The sequence below is a fragment of the Sphaeramia orbicularis genome, chromosome 17, assembly GCF_902148855.1.
Source record: "Sphaeramia orbicularis chromosome 17, fSphaOr1.1, whole genome shotgun sequence".
Classification (NCBI taxonomy): domain Eukaryota; kingdom Metazoa; phylum Chordata; class Actinopteri; order Kurtiformes; family Apogonidae; genus Sphaeramia; species Sphaeramia orbicularis.
Window position 1 is genome coordinate 771,014 of NC_043973.1, and position 21,032 is coordinate 792,045.

Consider the following 21,032-nt stretch of genomic DNA (forward strand, 5'->3'; position numbering starts at 1 on the left):
CTGTGTTCGTTCATGTCTGCGAGAGAGAAAAACATGACACAGGGTTCGTAAATATAAGCAGCGAAGAAAAAGGGCTATGTGGGGATTTCATAATGATGTTTGGAATAAACCATGGGGTCGTATCTTACTGTAACTGCTACATGTCTGTTGGATTGCCTCAATCAATGTGTCCATGACTTCATCAGGGCTGCAGACGAACCTCTCAGTGCAGCCCTTAAACAACACAGGCACACCGTTGGGTTACAAACGGTTTCACCACCTCCTTCCTGCATATGGAAATAAATGTCAGGTCTCACCTTTACATAGGGTACTCTGTTTTTGTCTTCGTGCCACTGACAAATTGGTCTTTGACACTGAAATGGGAGGAAAGAAATATGTGAAAATCTACTTTGCATTACTTTTAACATATTTAAAGTTGTGGTTCCCAAACTTTTTTCAACTTGTAGACCAACAAAGAAACATTTCCTGACCCCAAACTTGTCTATGACTGGCATCTATCTACACATACAATGACATTTCAAAGTCAAACACAGTCTCAAGGTTTTTTTTTTTTTCCATGTTACTTTTGTTGCATTTTTTAAGTCATTATTTCTTTACAATGTTTCATCTTAGTACATCTTTTATATCCGTTGTCTTGTTCCACCTTCTATGCACTTTTCCTTTTATTAATCCTCCTGTAACTTTACCTCGTATTTTCCATCTTGTTGCATCTTGCATTGTTTTTGACTTGCCGTCTTTCTATGTATAATCGTTTGTGTTGCATCTTTTACACCATGTTTTGTCATATTTCAGCTTTACATAATTTTCTCTTGTTGCATCTTTTGTGTCATTTTTCATGAGATTTTAGTTGAGGTCAACATTTCTAAGTTCTTCCAGGGTTCACATTTTTCTGTTTGAATTAGGAAATACACTTCACATATCATATTAGTACACATTTTTCTCTACCAAAGATCAAATAAAAACAGCTCTGTAACCCATTCAGAAACCCAACTATATGTTTGGGAAACAGATTTTAAGAAACAAGAAAGAGAAATGATCAGAATAAGTGTTAGCCAGTTAGCATGAGTTATAGCGGATGACAAACTCTCATTTTACCAATTTGAAGTTAATTAATTGTATTCATTCCTGTTAAAACTGGACATTTTTTACATATAAGTGTGTTTTATTTCTGTATCCCACATCCACTCCCAGCTGACAGCCGCCCACTCATAAAAGCAGTGCATTAAGTGAAAACCCTCCTCTTAATGTCACTCATTAATTTTCTTGATGTTTCGCAGGCTTTTTAGCAGGTCATTTTAGTACGTCTGCCAACACGGTTTGGTACAATTAGAAGTGATGACAGACACACTGTTCACACCTCCACAACAGCCACTTACCATCCAAAAGGTCCCGAATCTTGTCTAAGTAAATTTCAAAATATGAAACCTGTGAACAAATGGAAAGGACACATTAGCTCAGAGAACCTGTAGAGAGCTGAGGCGTCTATATGTGTCTATATAAACCACAAACAGTACAGAGTAACCACTCAAAGGGTTCCTACAACAGAGGAAAAGTTAGATAGTAATACATTAAATAACTGACTTAAGGTTAGGGCCAGTTTTGGTCATGTTAATTCTGACAGAAAATAGGGGTGTTAGAAATATCGGTTCTGCAATATATCGTGATATTGTCATTTCACAATACTGTATTGATATTAAAAAGTACTGTAACGATATTTTTAGGTATTTATTCAAATGCAGGTATGGCGGATGTTCATTTTTGTTTTTCTTTATTGTTTTATATTTTCTTTATTATTATTTAACACTCTTTATTAAATAATGGTTATTTGAATCATCCCAAAAGCCACTTTTTACCATCTGAAAGGCAGAGTTCATTCCTTTGTTGGGATCGCACACAAATAATGTTCTGATGTTAGTTGTGAACTAATAGAATATGAACATTTGAACAGGATCTGAAACTGTAATGTCTGTAAAACAGAATTTAGGTTTTAACACAGGAACATTTTGTAAAATCACATTAGATCCTGTTGGGATCAAATCAAAATGTGTTTAGTATTTGTGCAGATTTCTGGTGTAATTACATTTTTCAAGGAAATAATCATTTTATCATGATATATCGTGATATATCGTATTGTGATCCTAGTATTGTGATTTGTATCGTATCGCCAGATTCTTGCCGATACGCAGCCCTAACAGAAAACACTACTTTTTATAAAGTCAGTAAGGAAAGGATTTATAAAGTATCTATCTATCTATCTATCTATCTATCTATCTATCTATCTATCTATCTATCTATCTATCTATCTATCTATCTATCTATCTATCTATCTATCTATCTATCTATCTATCTATCTATCTATCTATCTATCTATCTATCTATCTATCCATCCATCCAATTTAACAAGACATGAATGAACAGGGCATTGTACAGCTGTAGACATGATGTGTCCACATATTTATGTCCATATAGTTGATAAACATCAATATTTCACTGAAGTTTAATGGTAGATTTTTCTTCCTCAGATGTGATGAAAGTAAATGGTTCGATTAGATAGATTATAATAGATTACAGTCAGAGCAGGAAAAATATTAGAGACATTTAGAGGGAGAACATTTAAAATCAGAGTCATGGATTAAAAAAAATAAAATAAAATAAATGTTTATATAAATTCAGTCCAAACCATCTGAGCCATTTTGGAAACAAAGATAACAATTAAACCAAACTAACCAATGCACTGATATTTATCCCATAATCTAAAATTCTGTTCTGACATTAGTCATTATTGTTTTGGATCCCAGACCCCTGTTAGAAAAGAAACACCTGGATTCAATGTGTCCACATACTTTGTCCATTGTGGATGAGTTAGGTCTTATATTATGAGGCTAACGATATCTGCCTCTTCTTTTAATAATACGGTCTTTGCAAAAAACATAAAGTGTAAAACAGGAAGTAAGCGACTGATCACTAGCGTTTACAGTCACATCCACAAATATCAGCATTTTTATAAAGAAAGTCAACCAAACAATTTAGTAAATAGTTCCTACTCCTACTTACTTTGATATGAAACTCCAGGTTTTCGTCCATAGAGTATATGTAGTTGAAGATGTCTTGCACTATCCTGGGGATGATGCCCATCGCGTCTGTGTCGTGGAGGTTCCCCTGGTGGCACATAAACCCAGATATGAATGAGAGTGTTTCATGTGGAAATAGTCACAGGCTGGTCTTAGAGGTCATATTTACCTCCATGGTGTGTGTTTTGCCGGATGAGGTCTGCCCATATGCAAAAATTGTTCCATTGTATCCCTCCAAAACATCTGAAAGACAAAAACATGCAATTTATTCCAACTTTGGATGCACCAAACTGACTTCAGAAGACTGAGGAATGACATCTGTTAATTACAGATATTAACAAGTACTTTTTCTGCCCACTTTGTGGAATTTCACAAGACATGACATAGTATGTGCATGTAGATGTAGGTCTTCAGTAGGGCTGTTAGAAAATATTGGTTCTGCAATATATCACAATATTTCATTTCACAATACTGTATCGATATTTTTAGGTATTTATTCAAATGCAGATGTTGTGGAGGTTCATTTTTGTTTTTTGTTTTTCTTTTCTGTCTATATTTGATGTTGTGACATTAGTTCTGAACTAATAGAATATGAACATTTGAGCAGGATCTTAAACTGTAATGTCTGTAAAACATAATTTAAGTTTTAACACAGGAATATTTTGTGATCTAACATTAGATCGTGTTCTAAACAAAGAAAAAATGTGTTCAGTATTTGTGCATATTTCTGTTGTAATTCAATTCTTCCAGGAAATAATCTTTAAAAAAAAACAAACAAAACCAATTAAAAATTGCCTTTTAACAGTATCATGATATATCATGATATATCATATCGCAATCCTAGTATTGTGATTTTGTATCGTATCGCCAGATTCTTGCCAATACACAGCCCTAGTCTTCAGTTTTAAATCTGTGGTCTTTTTTTTCCCACTGTGTATTGTGTCTTATTGTTTTACGTTGTTTTTTGTTTTTGTTTTTTTACACTTAGTTTTTATTATTTATTTATCATTTTGTCATATAGAACATAACAAAAAACAACAATCGCCAATAGATGATAGTTACCATCTCATAGAAAAGATAATTAGGATACATTTATAAAATATAGCAATCAAGTTACACAATTAAATTTTTAGAGCAGCAGCAGAGACAAACCACACATTAACTGTTTTTAAGGAAACTACATTTGCTCCACCTTATCATGTAAAGTTCAGTTTGCAGCCTCAGCATAAATGTTCATCTCTCCATTTTGTGAATTTCATCAACAATTTTAAACCAGTCCTCCAGCACCGGTGGATCAAGTTGAAGCCATTTACGAGAGATGTTTTATGCATTTTTATAGTATTTGATTAAACTGTTATCTTATAATATAATCATGCTTTTAGATGTACAGCACTTTGGTCTTCTTTATGTTGTTGTAAATTGATATATAAATAAACTTCGACTGATTGATTGAGATGTAACCAGTACCACTGTTTGGATCAGTATCAGATGGACCCCATTATCAGTATGAAGTAAGTGCTTCGTTATCAGTATTTTTGCATCTAGTCAGTAGGGCTGTGTATTGGCAAGAATCTGGCGATACAATACAAATCACAATACTAGGGTCACAATACAATATATCGCAATATATCATGATACTGTTAAAAAGGCAATTTTTTGTTTGTTTCTTTTTTTAAAATGATTATTTTCTTGAAGAACTGAATTACAGCAGAAATCTGCAAAAATACTAAACACATTTTATTTGATCAGAACAGGATCTAATGCTATACCACAAAATGTTCCTGTGTTCAAACTGAAATTCTGTTTTCCAGACATTACAGTTTCAGATCCTGTTCAAATGTTCTTATTCTATTAGTTCACAACTAACATCAGAACATTATTTTAGTTCAATCCCAACAAAGGAATTAACATTATTTAATAAAAGAGTGTTAAATAATAAAAAAGAAAATATAAACAATAAAGAAAATCAAAAAACAAAAATGAACTTCCACAATATCTGCATTTGAATAAATACCTAAAAATATCCTGTGTCCTATGACTTGGAATCTATGGAAGTAAATCTGTCTCATCAGATTTTGAATTATAAAAGCCACTGAATTTCTAAAACTGAATTTTTTTTGCACTGAAATTAAGTATCTGAATTTCTTGTCTCTGAATTTTACTATGTTCATAAATTTAGAATAAAAAAAATTCAGAAGCGGAAATTCAGAAGCAAAAAATTCAGATCACACATCCGGGACACCAAGGATAAGCAATGATTCTATCTCAAGTCGAACCGCCCACACGCCAATCAAGTTACGTTAGACTGGTCATGTGACGCCCGCCCAAATTTTGGCGGACATGGTGTATGACATTCTGTTCATGCTTTCTTTTGTTATATTCATCATTTAATAGGTCTTACATAGTTTATTTCATTTTATTGTAGTTTTGTTTTTCTCTCTCTTCTGCCCAGTTTACTCAGTTGTGGTTGTAGTTATTGTTTCCATTATAATTATCTCCATGGTTGTTACTGTTTGTATTGTTGATACTTTCTTGTGAGGGTCTTCACCATCTTCTTCTCTCTTGCTCTCTCCCCTTCATCACCCCCCCCCCCCCCCATGTCAGGTCTGGCATCAAAATGTGGTTCCACAAAACTCATAATAAAGACAGCAGAATATCAAGGGGAGCTTCATATACTTTATGAAGTTACCCTTGGCAAAGCAAATGTGTTCAGCACCAAAAGGAGCCAAACTACCATTCTGCTGTTAGGATGCTGGACAAGACAAGTTAAAAAAAGGAAAAAAAGGTTGGTCATGTGACGCTGAAAAAATTCAGATACTTAATTTCAGTGCAAAAAAATTCAGTGCTAGAAATTCAGTGTCTTTTATAATTCAAAATCTGATGAGACAGATTTACTTCCATAGGAATCGTTTCATGTCAAGAAATCAAGTGCTTGCATTGAACTACCAGTTGTTAATTCAACATGAACACTGAATTCCTGGTGATTCAATCCCTACATTAATCAAGCACTACACTAATCAATGTTTCCAGTTATGTTATTAGCTCCCTGATCATGTGTTACAAAGACTATCCTGTAACCTTGCAAAACGCTAACATGGCTGGAGATTATGACATACGTTTTTGTTTTTTTCTTTAGTAGAACGCATTAATGTAGATGTAGCCGTGCTGGTACCAAATATGAGCACTCACCTTTTACAATCTTCTGGGCACATGCGTTGTACACTTGTTCCTGTGTAGTACTTGACTGAAACACTCTGTCAAACATGTACGGTTTGCCCTGGAACAAAAGAGAAGAAGAGTTAAACAGCAGCTACAAACCAAAACAAAGGCCATTTTCATGTTAATAATAACTAATTGCAGCCTTTTAGCAGCAGGTTAAGTGATTTAACCTGTGGTGTTTAACAGCGAGCATTTGGCACTTTTCAAACTAAGTGTTGAGCCAAAACCACAGTAGACAAATGTAATAATGTACAACCAGAGCTCTGGTAGAAACTGAGGGAAGGACACAAACAACATTTCAACAAGCATTTGGCCCTGACTTGAGTAGTTAAAGAAGTTACAAGTTGTCCCAAAGATGAAAACATTAACTAGGTATTTTGGTTACTTATTTTATGTTATGTTTTGCTTAGTTCTTTAGATATGCTTATTTATATCTATCTAGACTCCCTTTTTAGATTTTTTTCTAGACTTGTTACAGTTTGTTAGATATGCTTAGTTATATTTATAGAGGCTCCTTATGTAAAGTTAAACTGTTACAGTTCTTTTGCTAAGATCACAGGTGTCAAACATGCGGCCTAGTCCCAGTCCGGCCCTTGGGATGAATCTGTGAAATGCAAAAATTACACTGAAGATATTAACAATTCTTTTAGTTCAGCTTCCACATTCAGACCAATTCAATCTCAAGTTGGTCAGACCAGTAAAATACTGTCATAACAACATATAAATAATAACAACTCCAAATTTTTCTCTTTGTAAAGGTAAATATTTTCATGTATTTACACTACAACAAAGTATAACTTTGCAAAAAATGTGAATAACCTGAACAAATATGAACAACCTGAAATGTCTTAAGAAAAGTAAGCACAATTTTAACAATATTCCGCCTGTTACTAAATGTTTTGTGTGTTTGTAGATGCACTTATCTGTCAGTTATAATGTACATGTGTAAATGATAAACTGAGGCTGAATATTGTTAAAATTACACTTATTTTTTCAGTTTGTTCATGTTATTCACATTGTTTGGAAGGATAGTTTGTAGATGTAAACCTTTTCCTAATGTAAATTTACTTTTTTCACTCTTGAACATAGAGAAAAGTTTGGTGTTGACATTATTTATATATTATTATTTTACTGGTCCGACCCACTTCAGATCAAATTTAGTTGAATGTGGCCTCTGAACTAAAATGAGTGTGACAGCCCTGGCTTAGATTGTAGATGATAAGATGAGATATGCCTTTATTTGTCCCACAAAGGGAAACTCCACAGATGCTCAGTGAAGGGGTACCTGCAAAGTAAGGATTTCACTGTACGATGTAACAATCTGGTTCTCTGTGCATATGACAAAAAAATTTATTCTTTTCTGTTCTATTCTATGATTTGGTGCTGTATGAATAAAGTTTGATTGATTGTGTTGCATTTGCTAGAAACAGCAGAAAGTATGTGCTAATACCAATACTGATTACAATTAATCAAGACAACTGAGAGCACTTGTTTGGATATATACCTGTATATATTTACAGTAAAAATCATAATCTTGATTTGGAAATTTATAACAATACCAACTCCAGTACAATGAAGACTTTTCAAAACTACCTCAAAACTAGAAGTACAGGGATCTCCAGCAGGATTTCTTATAAGGCTGACTAAATAATTGTAATTAATTGAATACACAAAATAGCTCTGACGCAGAACTGGCAATATGGATAAAAACTTTAATCTTGATATTTTTTTTTTTTCAATGTTATGAATGATTTTAATTGTTTTCTTTTTCAAAACATGATTGGAGAATGCTCTTTCTTCACTAAAACTATATGCTATATATGAGTGGAGAAACACAGTTAATATGTTACAAAGAAAACAAGTGAGATTTGGAAATTTTGTATTTTGTATCAGGAACTGTCTCCAGAAGAATAATCTTGATTTTGTGACAGAGGCATTTTTCATGATTTCCACAGAGCAAAAATGGGATTAATTGATATCTTACAAAGTTATACTCTGTTATTTTATTCAATGACGTAAACATATTAATATGCATCATAGATTTTGCTGATTTTTTAATGTTGGCGCATGTACAGATTATTAGTAATTAAGGAGACAATTTACAGTAAAAGTGTAATTCTTGCTGAGAAGTTTTTTATATTCCCAAACAACACAAAGCAGACGGTCATATTAAGACCAAGTAAGAGGTGACGAGCTCTAAAAGTGCATAAGAGAACAGACAAATAAAACCTGACTTAGACACTATCACTGACCTGATTTTACCAGCAGACATAAATGGTTTTCTATTTATAGTTACAAATAATATGTGATGTTGCATTGATGTCAGACTCACTGCGGTTCATAAAGTTCACTGTAAAAATGTAAAATGTCAACATGAGTCAATACATCAACTGATCCCAAATAGGGATGTAACGATGTGAAAATTTCATATCACGGTTATTGTGACCAAAATTATCACAGTTATCATTATCATCACAGTATTGTTGAAATGTGCTTGAAATGTTCAAAAAGGTCTTGTCCTATACACAACCTGAAATAATTTAAACAAGTTGTATTTTGAAAAAAACAAACAAACAAAAAAAAACCAAATAAAATAATACGCACAATGTACTTTCTGTTGGTAGAAACATTCAAATATTACCATGTAAACATCAAACATACAAAAATGTGCATTAAAGATGGCACCTTATAGCCACTGCTTGACCATTTTCCAGATCAAGTTTGTGTTGAAAGTGCGGTAATCCAACACGGTTATCATGATAATTAGAATTTAAACGCTAATACTAACCGTCCAGAATTTTACCGTGGTTTTTCATTTTACCGGTAATCGTTACATCCCTAATCCCAAATATTGGCATCGTCACCAAAAGAGTGGAACTAGTCCAGCCCTTGAGATAAACCTATAAAGATCAGTTCCAGGACGTAAACCAGAGGTAACCTAACATACCACAAACACCTGTGCTGGTTCTAATTAACCTTTCCAAGTCATCATGCCAGTGTTTTAGATCAACTTCTGCCCTCACATTTGAACTCAACTGAAAAAATCTCGACGCAGCATTAATGAACTAAATTATTCTAACAGGCCCTAAACTTTTACCAGCGGCTTAGGAAACAGCCTGCTTCAAAAAGCGCAGCGTGTTTGTGATTTAGATTGAGATATCCCACGGGCTACGTCAAGACTTCAAAGGCCCGCTCCAGCGAGATAGCGATCGATAGCTGGATTTAAGGAAGCAGCCGCAGGGACGAGAAAAAGTGATGCTACAAGCGATTCTACAGTTCAAGTGAGACTATACGGTCCCAGCTGACTCCTGTTCAGCCTGATGGGTGTGGTTTGAACTGCACTGTGCATTAGAGTTGAAGCTCAACACTGCCCCTTCTGCTAACAAAACTGACAACATTATTTAGTGGCAGGGGTTGGCGTTTCCACCTGTACGTCCCCTCCCCAAGGTCAAGAATGTTGACAAGCAGCTGGTGTGACACCGCTCATTAAGTCTTTCTACATGACAAGCTTAAACACATTTACAAGTAAAGGGGAAACTCATTTATCAAACATCCTAGCTTTGACTTTATATACTGGCTAAAATTTCCTTAGGGGGTCAAATGAATGGCCACTTGTGTCAAAAAAAGTTGTCATAAATGCATAGAACTGTGTTGAAATGATGCTAATCCATTTGTGCACAGACTACTGATATTCTTTGACAGTGGAAGCTCTATTTTCATAAATATTGGATTTGGAATAGCACGTGTATGTGAAAACTTTTGCTGGTGGACGGACATGACATTACCCATGATGCTCTGGTCAGTACCAGTACTTTATTAGGAATAAACTTCTAGACTTCCTATTGCTAATTCTGCTCTTCTTCATAAATGTTGGTATTGTGGATCTAAAACAATCCCAGCTGACACAAAAACACTAAATGTGTCAGTGGACGGATGTGACATGGTTGTTGTGGATCCCATCATACTGATGCTCTGCAGCCATGTCAGCGTTTACACTAATGATCCCTGTGCAAAAACTAGGAGCACTATTATTTATTGTATAGTTTATCATCAGACTAAAGAGGAAAGAACAATATAGAATTGTTCTTTCTGTCTAAAAATGCTTCTTATTGTAAAACTGTTGATGTAAACAGTGCTGTGTGCCATTCTTCATGTATGTATTGGTGGAACAGAAGCAGGATGGATCAGCACCATACTCCAGATTGAACCTGTACAAATAAAACATGTGATATGGAGGAGAGAATCTGGGAAGAAAAACTGGGGAATCCAAAAGAAGAGAAGATTTGTTTTTCAGGTCAATTCAGTTCAAATAGAACTTGTCCATTTGTGACATGAAAATATAGCATTAATTGTGATGAAATTGGACATTTTTGAGCTGAAAACATAGTTCATATGAGCATCAACATGTTGAACAGAACTGAAATCCTGTACATTTGGATAACTTGCATTTACCAACACAAAGTTCCTTTGAGGATTCACTTAGATTGATTTCTTATGCACAAAGACAGAAATCAGACCTCTAAGCACATTTTAGCCGATACGTGTTTTTAATTTTCTCCTGGCTTTTTGACATTAATAGACTTGTAAGCATAAGAATGAGCATCATCTCTGACCATGAAGTAGTTTTTGAAAGCTAATATCTTAATAAAGCAACATGATTTCATGACTCGTGTAAATAATAATAATGGATTAGATTTCTATCGCGCTTTTTTGGACACTCAAAGCGCTTTACATTATTGACCCATTATTCATTCGCTCTCACACTCCCCCTCTGGTGGTGTTAAACTACATCTGTATCCACTGCGGTTCTGGGGCAGACTGACAGAAGCGTGGCTGCCAATTCATGCCTACGGCCCCTCCCACCACCACCGAACATTCATACGCATTCATACACCAGTGTGAGTGACACTGGAGGGAAGGAGGGTGAAGGATCTTGCCCAAAGACACAATGGAGTGACTAGGACGGAGCAGGAATCGAACCACCAACTTTTCGGTTATTGGATGCCACTGTTAATTGGTGTGTTATCTGTATGCATTGTAAGCTTTCTGTGTGTATGTTCACGCCATGTCAAATACCACGCACCGAGGGTTAGGGTTAGCAGTTATATGAACTGGAGATCTTGGCATAAATTGACACGCGATCAAATAGCATTGAATAACACACAAAAGGCCGAAAACGCACACGTATAGCACTGATCCATGATCCTTGGTATGTGATAAATAGTCCTGAAACTATAGTGTAAGAAACATCCTCACATCATGATGCTTACATCACCACTTCACTGTCTTTACAGTTTACCGTGGCTTCAATTCAATGTTTTGGGGTCGTTGGTAAATAGTAATCCTTTCCGCACTTTTTTTTTTTAAATCCAATGGACTTTGTGGGGGTTTCTCACCTACTGCTTGGTTTCACATAGGTGTCGTCTAATAGTTACAGTCCTCACAGGTAACTTTACACCTTCTCTGATTGCCCTGGAGCTGCTCACTGACTGAGTTTTTGACATTTGCCTATTCTTCAAATTCATTCAAATGGAAGTTTTTCCACGGTCTTTGCCATTTGAAAGCATTTGGGATCATTTCAGCTGAGCAGCCTGTCATTTTTTGCACTTCTTTACGTTTTCCCTTGTTTTCCCTGCTCCAGCTTTTCCACCAAAGTATGCTGGTCTTCTGAACAATGTCTGGAATGACCCATTTTACTCAGATTTTCAGAGACAAATGCACTATAACCAGCGTGTACAATGTTTTCTGCCTTCATCCTTCAATAAGCACGTCCTGTTTGACATCTATTTTTTCCACAAAATGGGTGGCCTCACTACCTGTGCTCCACACTCATGATTCAATTACACACAAATACAATTTCTACCAAAACCAGCAATTAATGTAGTTAGTGTTCTTTGACTGCTATCATTTAGAACACAACTGAATGTTTGAAGCTAGGAGTGGCTGTTGTTGTTTTTTTTGTCGATAGGATCATTCTGTCAGTTTGCTTGCTGCAAAAGAAGCAACAGCCCAAAAAACTGAATTCAGCACCATAATCCATTACACATCACACACTGTACAACTACTTTTCTCTGCAACATGTTGGCTTTTTCAGGTTGATTTTTACATCTTCGTGACTGTTACAATTCCCACGTCCTCAGAGGAGGTCTTTGCAGCATCTTAGCTTGTCATTATAACCAAACCATTCCATATTTGTCTTTGGCACTCCCAAGTTTCAGCCATAAAATGTGGTGATACTTTGTACTTTGTCTACTTTTATCTTTGGATCAGGTGTAGAGTGAAGTTTGACACCATCATCCGTTTACACAGGTAAGTGTATTGTGCTTTGCCAACACATGAAGACACATCTACTAATGAAAACCACACCTGTAAGCTTGGCACAAGTATAAGATGCACCAAAGCCAACATGTTACGTCCTCATATGAGACACAGGGAGACACAACTCTAACCACAACAGTAGGGATGTGTATTGGCAAGAATCCGGCAATACGATACAAATCACAATACTAGGGTCACGATATGATATATCATGATACTGTTAAAAAGACTTTTTTTTTTTAATGATTATTTCCTTGAAGGATTGAATTACTGGAGGAGGTGTCTGGGGAGAGGGAAGTCTGGACATCCCTGCTTAGACTGTTACCCCCGCGACCCGGCCCCAGATAAAGCGGAAGGTGATGGATGGATGGATGGATGGATGGATGGATGGATGGATGGATGGATGGAAGGAATTGAATTACACCAGAAATATGCACAAATACTATAAACATTTTTATTTGATCAGAACAGGATCTAATGCTATATCACAAAATTTTCCTGTGTTAAAACTTAACTCACTTAACTTAATGTTTTATAGACATTATAGTTTAAGATCCTGTTCAAATGTTCATATTCTATTAGTTCACAACTAACATCAGAACAGTATTTTTGTGCAATCCCAACAAGGGAACTAACATTACTCAATAAAAGAGTGTTAAATAATAATAAATATAACAAAACAGAAAAACAAAAAAACAAATACGAACCTCCACAATATCTGCATTTGAATAAACACCTGAAAATATCGATACAGCACTTTTTAATATCGATACAGTATTGTGAAATGAAATACTGTGATATATTGCAGATCCGATATTTTCTTACACCCCAACACAACAGTGGACATGTCCTCAAAGTGCACTCATAATCCCCCTCCAACATATGGTCATATCTAAAGCAGAGCTCCACAGCAGAACACCAGCACCTTTACATGCTGGTAATTCACTCCAGTTTACCACATCCTGGAAATTAACCCTGGCCAGAACAAAGAGCGCTGAGCCACTATCAGTCCTGCCAGACACCGTCACCACACAATAGCGTAGCTTTCAGTCCTCAGTGCTACTGGTCTTGTTACCTACACTTCCGTCTAATGGGATTACTTGCTGAAAATGTAATTACCATCAATGTAATGTTAGAGTATTCATAAGTGCTCTGTCATGATGACTTCGCTGTGACACTGCTGAGGTGAAGCTGTTAAAGAGACCCAGGAACTCACAGACACAGACTCCAAGGTTATTCTGCAGCATTCAGACCATTGTCCTGAATAACATCTCATTGGATTGGAGTTGCTAGGCAGGAAATGTCAGCATTAGGGATGTAACGATATGAAAATTTCATATCACGGTTATTGTGACCAAAATTATCATGGTTATGGTTATTATCATGGTATTGTTGAAAGGTGCTAAAAATATTCAGAAAGTACTGATACACACACTGAAATAATTTAACCAAGTTGTATTTTGAAAATAAATAAATAAAATAATAGGCACAATGTATTTTCTGTTGGCAGAAGCATTCAAATATTAACATGTAAACATCAAACATACAAATGTGCATTAAAGATGGCATCTTATGGCCATTGTTTGACCATTTTCCGTATCAAGTTTGAGTTGTTTTAGTTTATTTTTCATTGATAGATCGATAGAGTCTCTCTCTCTTTCTTTCTCTTTCAAAATGCGGTAATCAAACACAGTTATCATGATAATTACAATTTAAACAGTAATCCTAACCGTCGGGAATTTTACCATGGTTTGTCGTTATACCGGTAATCGTTACATCCCTAGTCAGCATATTATCACAAGTAAAATGAGTTCAAATACATCTTTGCTTTTTGTTGGTCCATAGTTGTCAGAAGTCTGTCCGGTACAGATCTGGTATTTGAGGATACATTATTTAGTTGTGTTTGAAAAAAGTATATAAGTAGTTCAGTCATGTTCCGCATGAGATGTGACTAAGGCTGGGTATCAGCCAAACACTTACAATACCAGTTCCTTGTTTTAAGAAATGTCTGAGGATCTGTAGGTGGGGCTGAGGGCTGTACTTTACCCTTCATAAACATGTGGAGTCATTGCCACAGGTGTGGCCCAAACTGAGGTCTGTTGTATTTTGTCTGTAATGGTGGTCATGTGACTATTATTTCAAAGAACGTACAGAGACAAAACCTGAAAGTTAATATAGCATTTTATAGCAGCAGAGGCAAAGAGTAGCAGAGCTACTTTTTAATGATTTATGAGAAATTATACCTATTTTTTCTCAGCATCAGTGAACCTCTGCCATTTGAAAGGTGCCAAAAAAACAAACTTCTACACCGGTTGACTTTTTGATGGACATCTACCTATATGCTGTTTTTTGTGTGTTAACAAATAAATGAATTGGCACTTATGACTAAAAGTTCTTTGAGTCTTTTGACCACCAGAGAATACAAAGACGCTTCTATCTGCACTGATATGCATGTCCTTTTTGACCACACAAACTGGTGTTTTATCACACCATACATCACAGTGTGGTTTATCAGTGTCGGAATAGAAGACTGTTTTCCATGATCTGAGGATGCCTGTTAACATACTGTCAACTGGGGCTGGGGGATCTGGCCAAAGATCACAATCTTTTGAGCTAGAAGCAGAAATATGAACCATAATCTAAATGAAATTTATTTTTGTAGTTTCCCTTGGTTTCTGGAGGGGTGGTTGTGTGTGATGGCTTTTTGTTGTTGTTGTTGTTATCCAACTTGAAACTTGCATCATTTTGGTCAAACATTATTACAGTGTTGTCACAATATATGGATGAAGTAAACACAAATTTACATGTCCTGTACATAAATCTAAAACAGCTTCAGTGTTTCCATTAATTACCTAGACAATGGTGGCCTAAGTTGTCCTGTTGAGGTTTTTTATACTCTCGCATGATTCGAAAACATCTGAATGAATCAGACTCGCTGCATGTCAGAGTTCAGAACCCGGACTCACAGTTTTTCATCATTATTATTTCTTCAGGAACAAAATAGCACATTACACAAAGTCTGCAAGTTAATGTGGGGTAAGCTGAACCCTTAAGTGTGGAAAGACATTAAAGTTTTGCTATAAATGGCTTGAAGTAAACTCCCTAACCTTATGATGTGAGCGAGCCACATTAATGCTGCAACCCCAAAGACCGGTACAATGCTCTCTTTAAAATACTGTAAATACACTGATGAATGGGCCTTTTAAAATGTATGTTAGTTGAGTAGAAATGTTCTGACAGTACTTATATTTTTAATACCCAATTCTGTATTACCCCCATAAAAATTTGATCATGTGACAAATTAAGATAAATCATAATCTAGAAATGTGATCTCTAAAGCCATAGTGTTAGTTACTACTATTAGTTAAGTTCAGTTTTACTCATGGCGTGCCAACAGAAGAAACCTATAACCTCTCTTAATACAGTCTTTAGTTTAGTTTTGAGATTTAGTCTAGTTTTTGTCACTAAAATTGCAGGGCTAGTTTGTGTATTCCCAGCTGTTTATAGTCTGTCAGCACTAAACATGTACATTTACTCCACATCAGGAGTTTGGGTTGTGACACAATAGGACAAAGCACAACATTACAAATGTTTTGTGTTATTATGAGTCAGTGCAATATTTCTTTTTTCAGTTCATTATGAACCTGTGGCGAGACAAATTAGACCATAAAACCCTGGCAATTAACAAACTATTCATCTGTGTATGATACTGTTGCAGGCGAATAAACAGCATCATTAGACCTTGGTACAAGCAGACGGACCATTCAGGCATCAAAATTTGGTGCAACAAAGCATTTTTCAATCCTCAAAAACAGTATCTAAGCAGTTTGATCAGTAACATAACAGTATCAGGGTTCGGTACCCAGCTCTAGATGTGATTACAAATCAAAAAGAGAAAAAATCTTGAGATTTTCCTGAAAAAAACTGACAGTGAAGTAATAGAGGCATGAATTATTCACCTGCTGCCCACTCAACCTACACTGATCAAACTAGCTCAGCAAACCTCACTAGTAGTGATATTCACACTACATCAAGTGGAAAATCATCACCCTTATTTTAAACATAGCTGGACTGAGCAAGGCAGTCAGTCCTACAGGAATATGCTCTTGGAGACAAACGTGCTGAGTAACAATGTCAATGTTATATCACAGTGTTAAAGCTGCTTGAAAGACATCTTTAGAACAAGCAGTGTGGTCAGCCTCACTAGGGCCTGTGAGGCTTCAGGCCTAATACGAGTCCACACCCTGGACTGTTTCAAAATGGATAAAAATATAAGCTAAGTGAGTCAGCCACCATGGATAAGTGCATCTGCAAAACAAAGTACATCGCCATAATAACAGTGACCCTCCCCACCCAAGGAAAATCGCCTAGCGGCCAGCCAACTGCCTGCTCTGATTGGTGGAACAGCTGGTTACCAGGAGAGAAAACACAGGGGGATTAGCCGGGAAGCCTGGGCTGGTGCCGCTTATGGGTACAGTAAATGTTTGACTTCTCACAGCAGACGCATCACCAGACACTACCAGGCAACCAGCCGGCAACACTGAGGCCTTTCCTATGTGAACTCATATTTTGTACTATGACTATGATGTCATCATGTCCAGGGAGCACTGACAAGCACAGTATTAGTTAAACCCCAGAGGTCAGCCTCAGCAGAGTCACCACAGCTATAACGGTCTTTTCCAGTTTGCTCGGAAAATGAATAGTCTGGTTGCATCGTTGTGGCAAATTTATATTTAACTCAAAAACAAAGTGATTCATCTCCACTCCTGTAACTAACAATTCACATCTATAATTCAAGACCAGTTTCTACTGCCTTAGAAACTTTTTAATCATAAATGGTCATGTTATGAGGACACCAAAGTCCACCAAGGCAATCACAGCATGTGGCTACAGAAAAGTAATATTTAACCAGGACCTGTCATTCACTTTACACTTATAGCATGTACAAACATGATATAAGAGCTTGGCCTTTTAGATGTTAGGCTCCTTAACTGCTACTGTTACATTGTATGGCAGATGAAAGGCCCATCTTTTTTTCATGTGTACCACATTCAGCCCTGCAACACAGTTAGGTAGGGACATGTGATCAAGACAACTGTCTTCACATCTAAATGATGACAAAGCAAAGACAGTACATCAAGGCTTTGTCGATTAAATAAAATCGAGGCACTGTGCCACTGCACAAGTAGAGGAATTTCCTTTTTTTGTCACAGTGGAAACTGTGTTCATGCCATTTTCCTTGCGGTCTTTATCACCACAGGGCGTGTTAAATCAAAGACAGACAGACTGAAGATCCAAACGATAGCATAACAGATTATTCAAAGTCGACACATTTATTTGAAGAGGACGACGTGTCCAGTCAAAGGGGGCCATTGGAGAACCAGTGGCCTACATGGACTCTAACATTTGTATGAATGTCCATGAAGACACTTTATGTCTGCGATTCCGGGTCTCTATTAAAGCATATTTTTCATTTTATATCGTGATCACCGCTCTGCATCATGTCTGCTTGAGCTGATGAAGGATCGGTTGTGTAGCCAGCTGGTCAGCAAGTAAATGTTAGCTTTAATTAAGCAGCAGTATTAAAAGTAGCCAGCTAGCCAAGGCCGGCTAATCTGTCAACCACCAGCTGGCCTAGCCTGCTAGCCAACAGTCTGTTAGCCACAACCAAATCAAAGCTGGCTTACGCTTTAATGCTGACGCAAACGGTTCATAATTAATAGCTTTATCGTTACATATGCTCCACTTCACATCCTTAAAAGTCACTAAATAATGCAGTAAACAGTGTGGTGTGTACGCTGTGCCGGGGGGGCTGGCTAACTGGCGACATTTTAACCCGCACCAGCCGATGTGTTTGTGGCTTTGTTGAATGACAGCTCGCTAGCCATGACAGGGCAACTGCGAAAAGTGACATTTGAAGAGCACCAGGAGGGGCTGGCTTTGTCAATTAAGGACCCGAATGACACTAATGACTGCCCACGATATACAGGCCGAAATAATCCCAAGTACATTTGAAGTGAGTGTTTAGGTGGCGCCAGAAGCGGGCTGAGGCTGAGGGCCAGCGGGACAACGCAGCGGTGAACAGGTCAGTGTGTGCTAACTTTAGCTAGCAGGCTAAGGTGCTAACAGCCACAGCTACAGGACAATCAAAAATGGCGTACTGCTGACTGTGCCGGAGGGCTGTGTCAAACATGTCCAAAAACCCTCCCAACACAATAGAACTCACCCCGATTACGACAGTGTCTTCCCCTTGGAACTTGGGAATGTATCTGTCGCCTCTGGTCACCTCGGAGCTGTTGAGGGGCCTGAAACGGCACATCACTTTGATAGTGCACTCCGCCGGGTCGGCCATCTTCACGGTTTACGAATGGAAATTCACCAAGAAAACACAAGACTATCCTAGAGCCCAGGGGCGGCCGTGGGGGGCGAAAAGGGAGGCCGGACCCCTCTGTCCCAATCTCAGGTTCCGGAAAGGACTATACTGTAGCGGGCATTCGATAAAAATCCTTGTTTTGTTCTCAATCACTTCCCCTCCTGTTAGGACGCCATGATACCGGTGGATGAGCGGCCACCTCACCCCTCCCACACTGAGGATGTGGAGCACGATGACGTCACCTCTGAGCTGCTGCTTCATGTCATCCTCCAACAGCAACAACTGAGCATCCACAGACATGTTCTGGGGTTCTGACAACAACTACACCTGTCTGCACTGTTTACTTCAGTTTGTCATTTATTGGGAAAATATTTCATTCAGAAGCAAAAATTTTCAGCCTCCAAACATGCCTTACCTCGTTTTTTAATTGACTTTAACTCACTTTATAAGTCATTAGCCCTTGTTTGTTTGTTTGTTTGTTTGTTTGTTTGTTTTTTAAACTTGTCTTGTCCTTCATCCTAACAGCAGAATGGTAGTCTGGCTCCTTTTGGTGCTGAACACATTTGCTTTACCAAGGGTAACTTCTTAAAGTATATGAGGCTTCTCTTGATACTCTACTGTCTTTATTATGAGTTTAGTTGAACCACATTTCGATGCTGGATCTAACACTGGGGGGGGGGGGGGCAAGAAAGAAGAAGGTGGCGAAGACCCTCACAAGAAAGTATCAACAATACAAACAGTAACAACCATGGTGATAATTATAATGGAAACAGTAACTACAACCACAACTGAGTAAACTGGGCAGAAGAGAGAGGGGAAAAAAACACAAAACAAACAAACAACAATAAAAATAAAATACATAAGACCTATTAAATGATGAATATAAGAAAAGAAAGCATGAACAGAATATCATACACCACGTCCACCCAAATAATACCAGACAGCTATGGTAAGATATTTAATGTATCATCTGCCATTTAGTGAAATTTTAGATGAGAAATGATTTATGTGTTTATTTTATTTATTTATTTATTTTTTTATATGTATTATTGAAAATGTATTCTGTATATGTACTGACTTTATGACTGTATTCTATTTTTGTATCTGCATTCTCATGTATTGTGTGTATTGAGTTATATGTTAAATGTTTGGCAGTGTAACAATGTGTGACAATGTAAACTGATATTCAAATAAAGTTAAAAAAAAACAAAACATGGAAGACAACAAAAAAAAAAAAAATCAAGAGGAGAACATTATGAGAACACCTTCGATGAGCACCTAGTGAAAAAGATCCAGACTTAGTAGAGCAGGGTGTCAAACTCATTTAAGTTCAGGGGCAACATTCAACCCAATATGAGCCCAAATGGACTGGACCAGTGAAAAAGTAAAAGTACATTATGAAAATGTTTACATCGACCAGATTTCCTTAAAATCTGAATAACATGAACATCCTGAAATGTCTGAAGAACAATATGTGCATTTTTAACAATATTATTCCTCAGTTTATCATTTAAATGTGTGTATTACAGCTTGCAGATCACAGTAGATCTACAAATGCACAAAACCTTTAGTAACAGGCAGATTATTCTATTAAAATTGCACTCGTCTTTATACAGGTTGATCATATTTGTGCAGCTTAGTCACATTTTTGTGACTTTCTCATAATAACTAATTAATAAGTGAAGAATCATATACAGTACCTTAACAATGACCTAGTATATCAAAGTAATGATTTAGTGACTCAACAGTAATGTTGTTGTAACTCAAAATAATGACATATTATCTCTCATAATCTCAAAATAAATCATGAGACACTAACTCAGTGTTTTATTTAACAGATTTTTTTTTTTTCATCACAAAGCCAGAAAAGGATCCACAAACGAAACAAATCACCAAGAGTAGTGATAGTTTAGTGTCAACCTTCAGTTTCAATGAAGCCTTTTGTGTGTGAGCGGTGTTAAATGGAATATGTGTGTGATATTTTCAACACTAGTCCTTTTGTTCGAACCAACTGAGGATATGACTAAAGCCTGTGGCACAGTTGGCCTGAA

At 36.7% G+C, this 21,032-nt stretch overlaps 2 protein-coding genes across 2 annotated transcripts in view; one reads left to right on the forward strand and one right to left on the reverse strand.

The window, feature by feature from the left end:
• Positions 1-19,196, reverse strand: part of LOC115437010 (kinesin-1 heavy chain-like) — a 54,556-nt gene extending 35,360 nt beyond the window's left edge. Inside the window, 9 exon segments of the mRNA XM_030160065.1 lie at positions 111-156; positions 158-213; positions 297-329; positions 331-353; positions 1,377-1,425; positions 3,055-3,159; positions 3,241-3,314; positions 6,261-6,348; positions 18,835-19,196. Coding sequence (XP_030015925.1) covers positions 111-156; positions 158-213; positions 297-329; positions 331-353; positions 1,377-1,425; positions 3,055-3,159; positions 3,241-3,314; positions 6,261-6,348; positions 18,835-18,960 — 600 coding nt within the window. The 5' untranslated portion in view covers positions 18,961-19,196.
• The window catches only part of LOC115437017 (E3 ubiquitin-protein ligase TRIM39-like), a 760,370-nt gene that overhangs the window by 639,456 nt on the left and 99,882 nt on the right, over positions 1-21,032 (forward strand). The window lies entirely within an intron of this gene.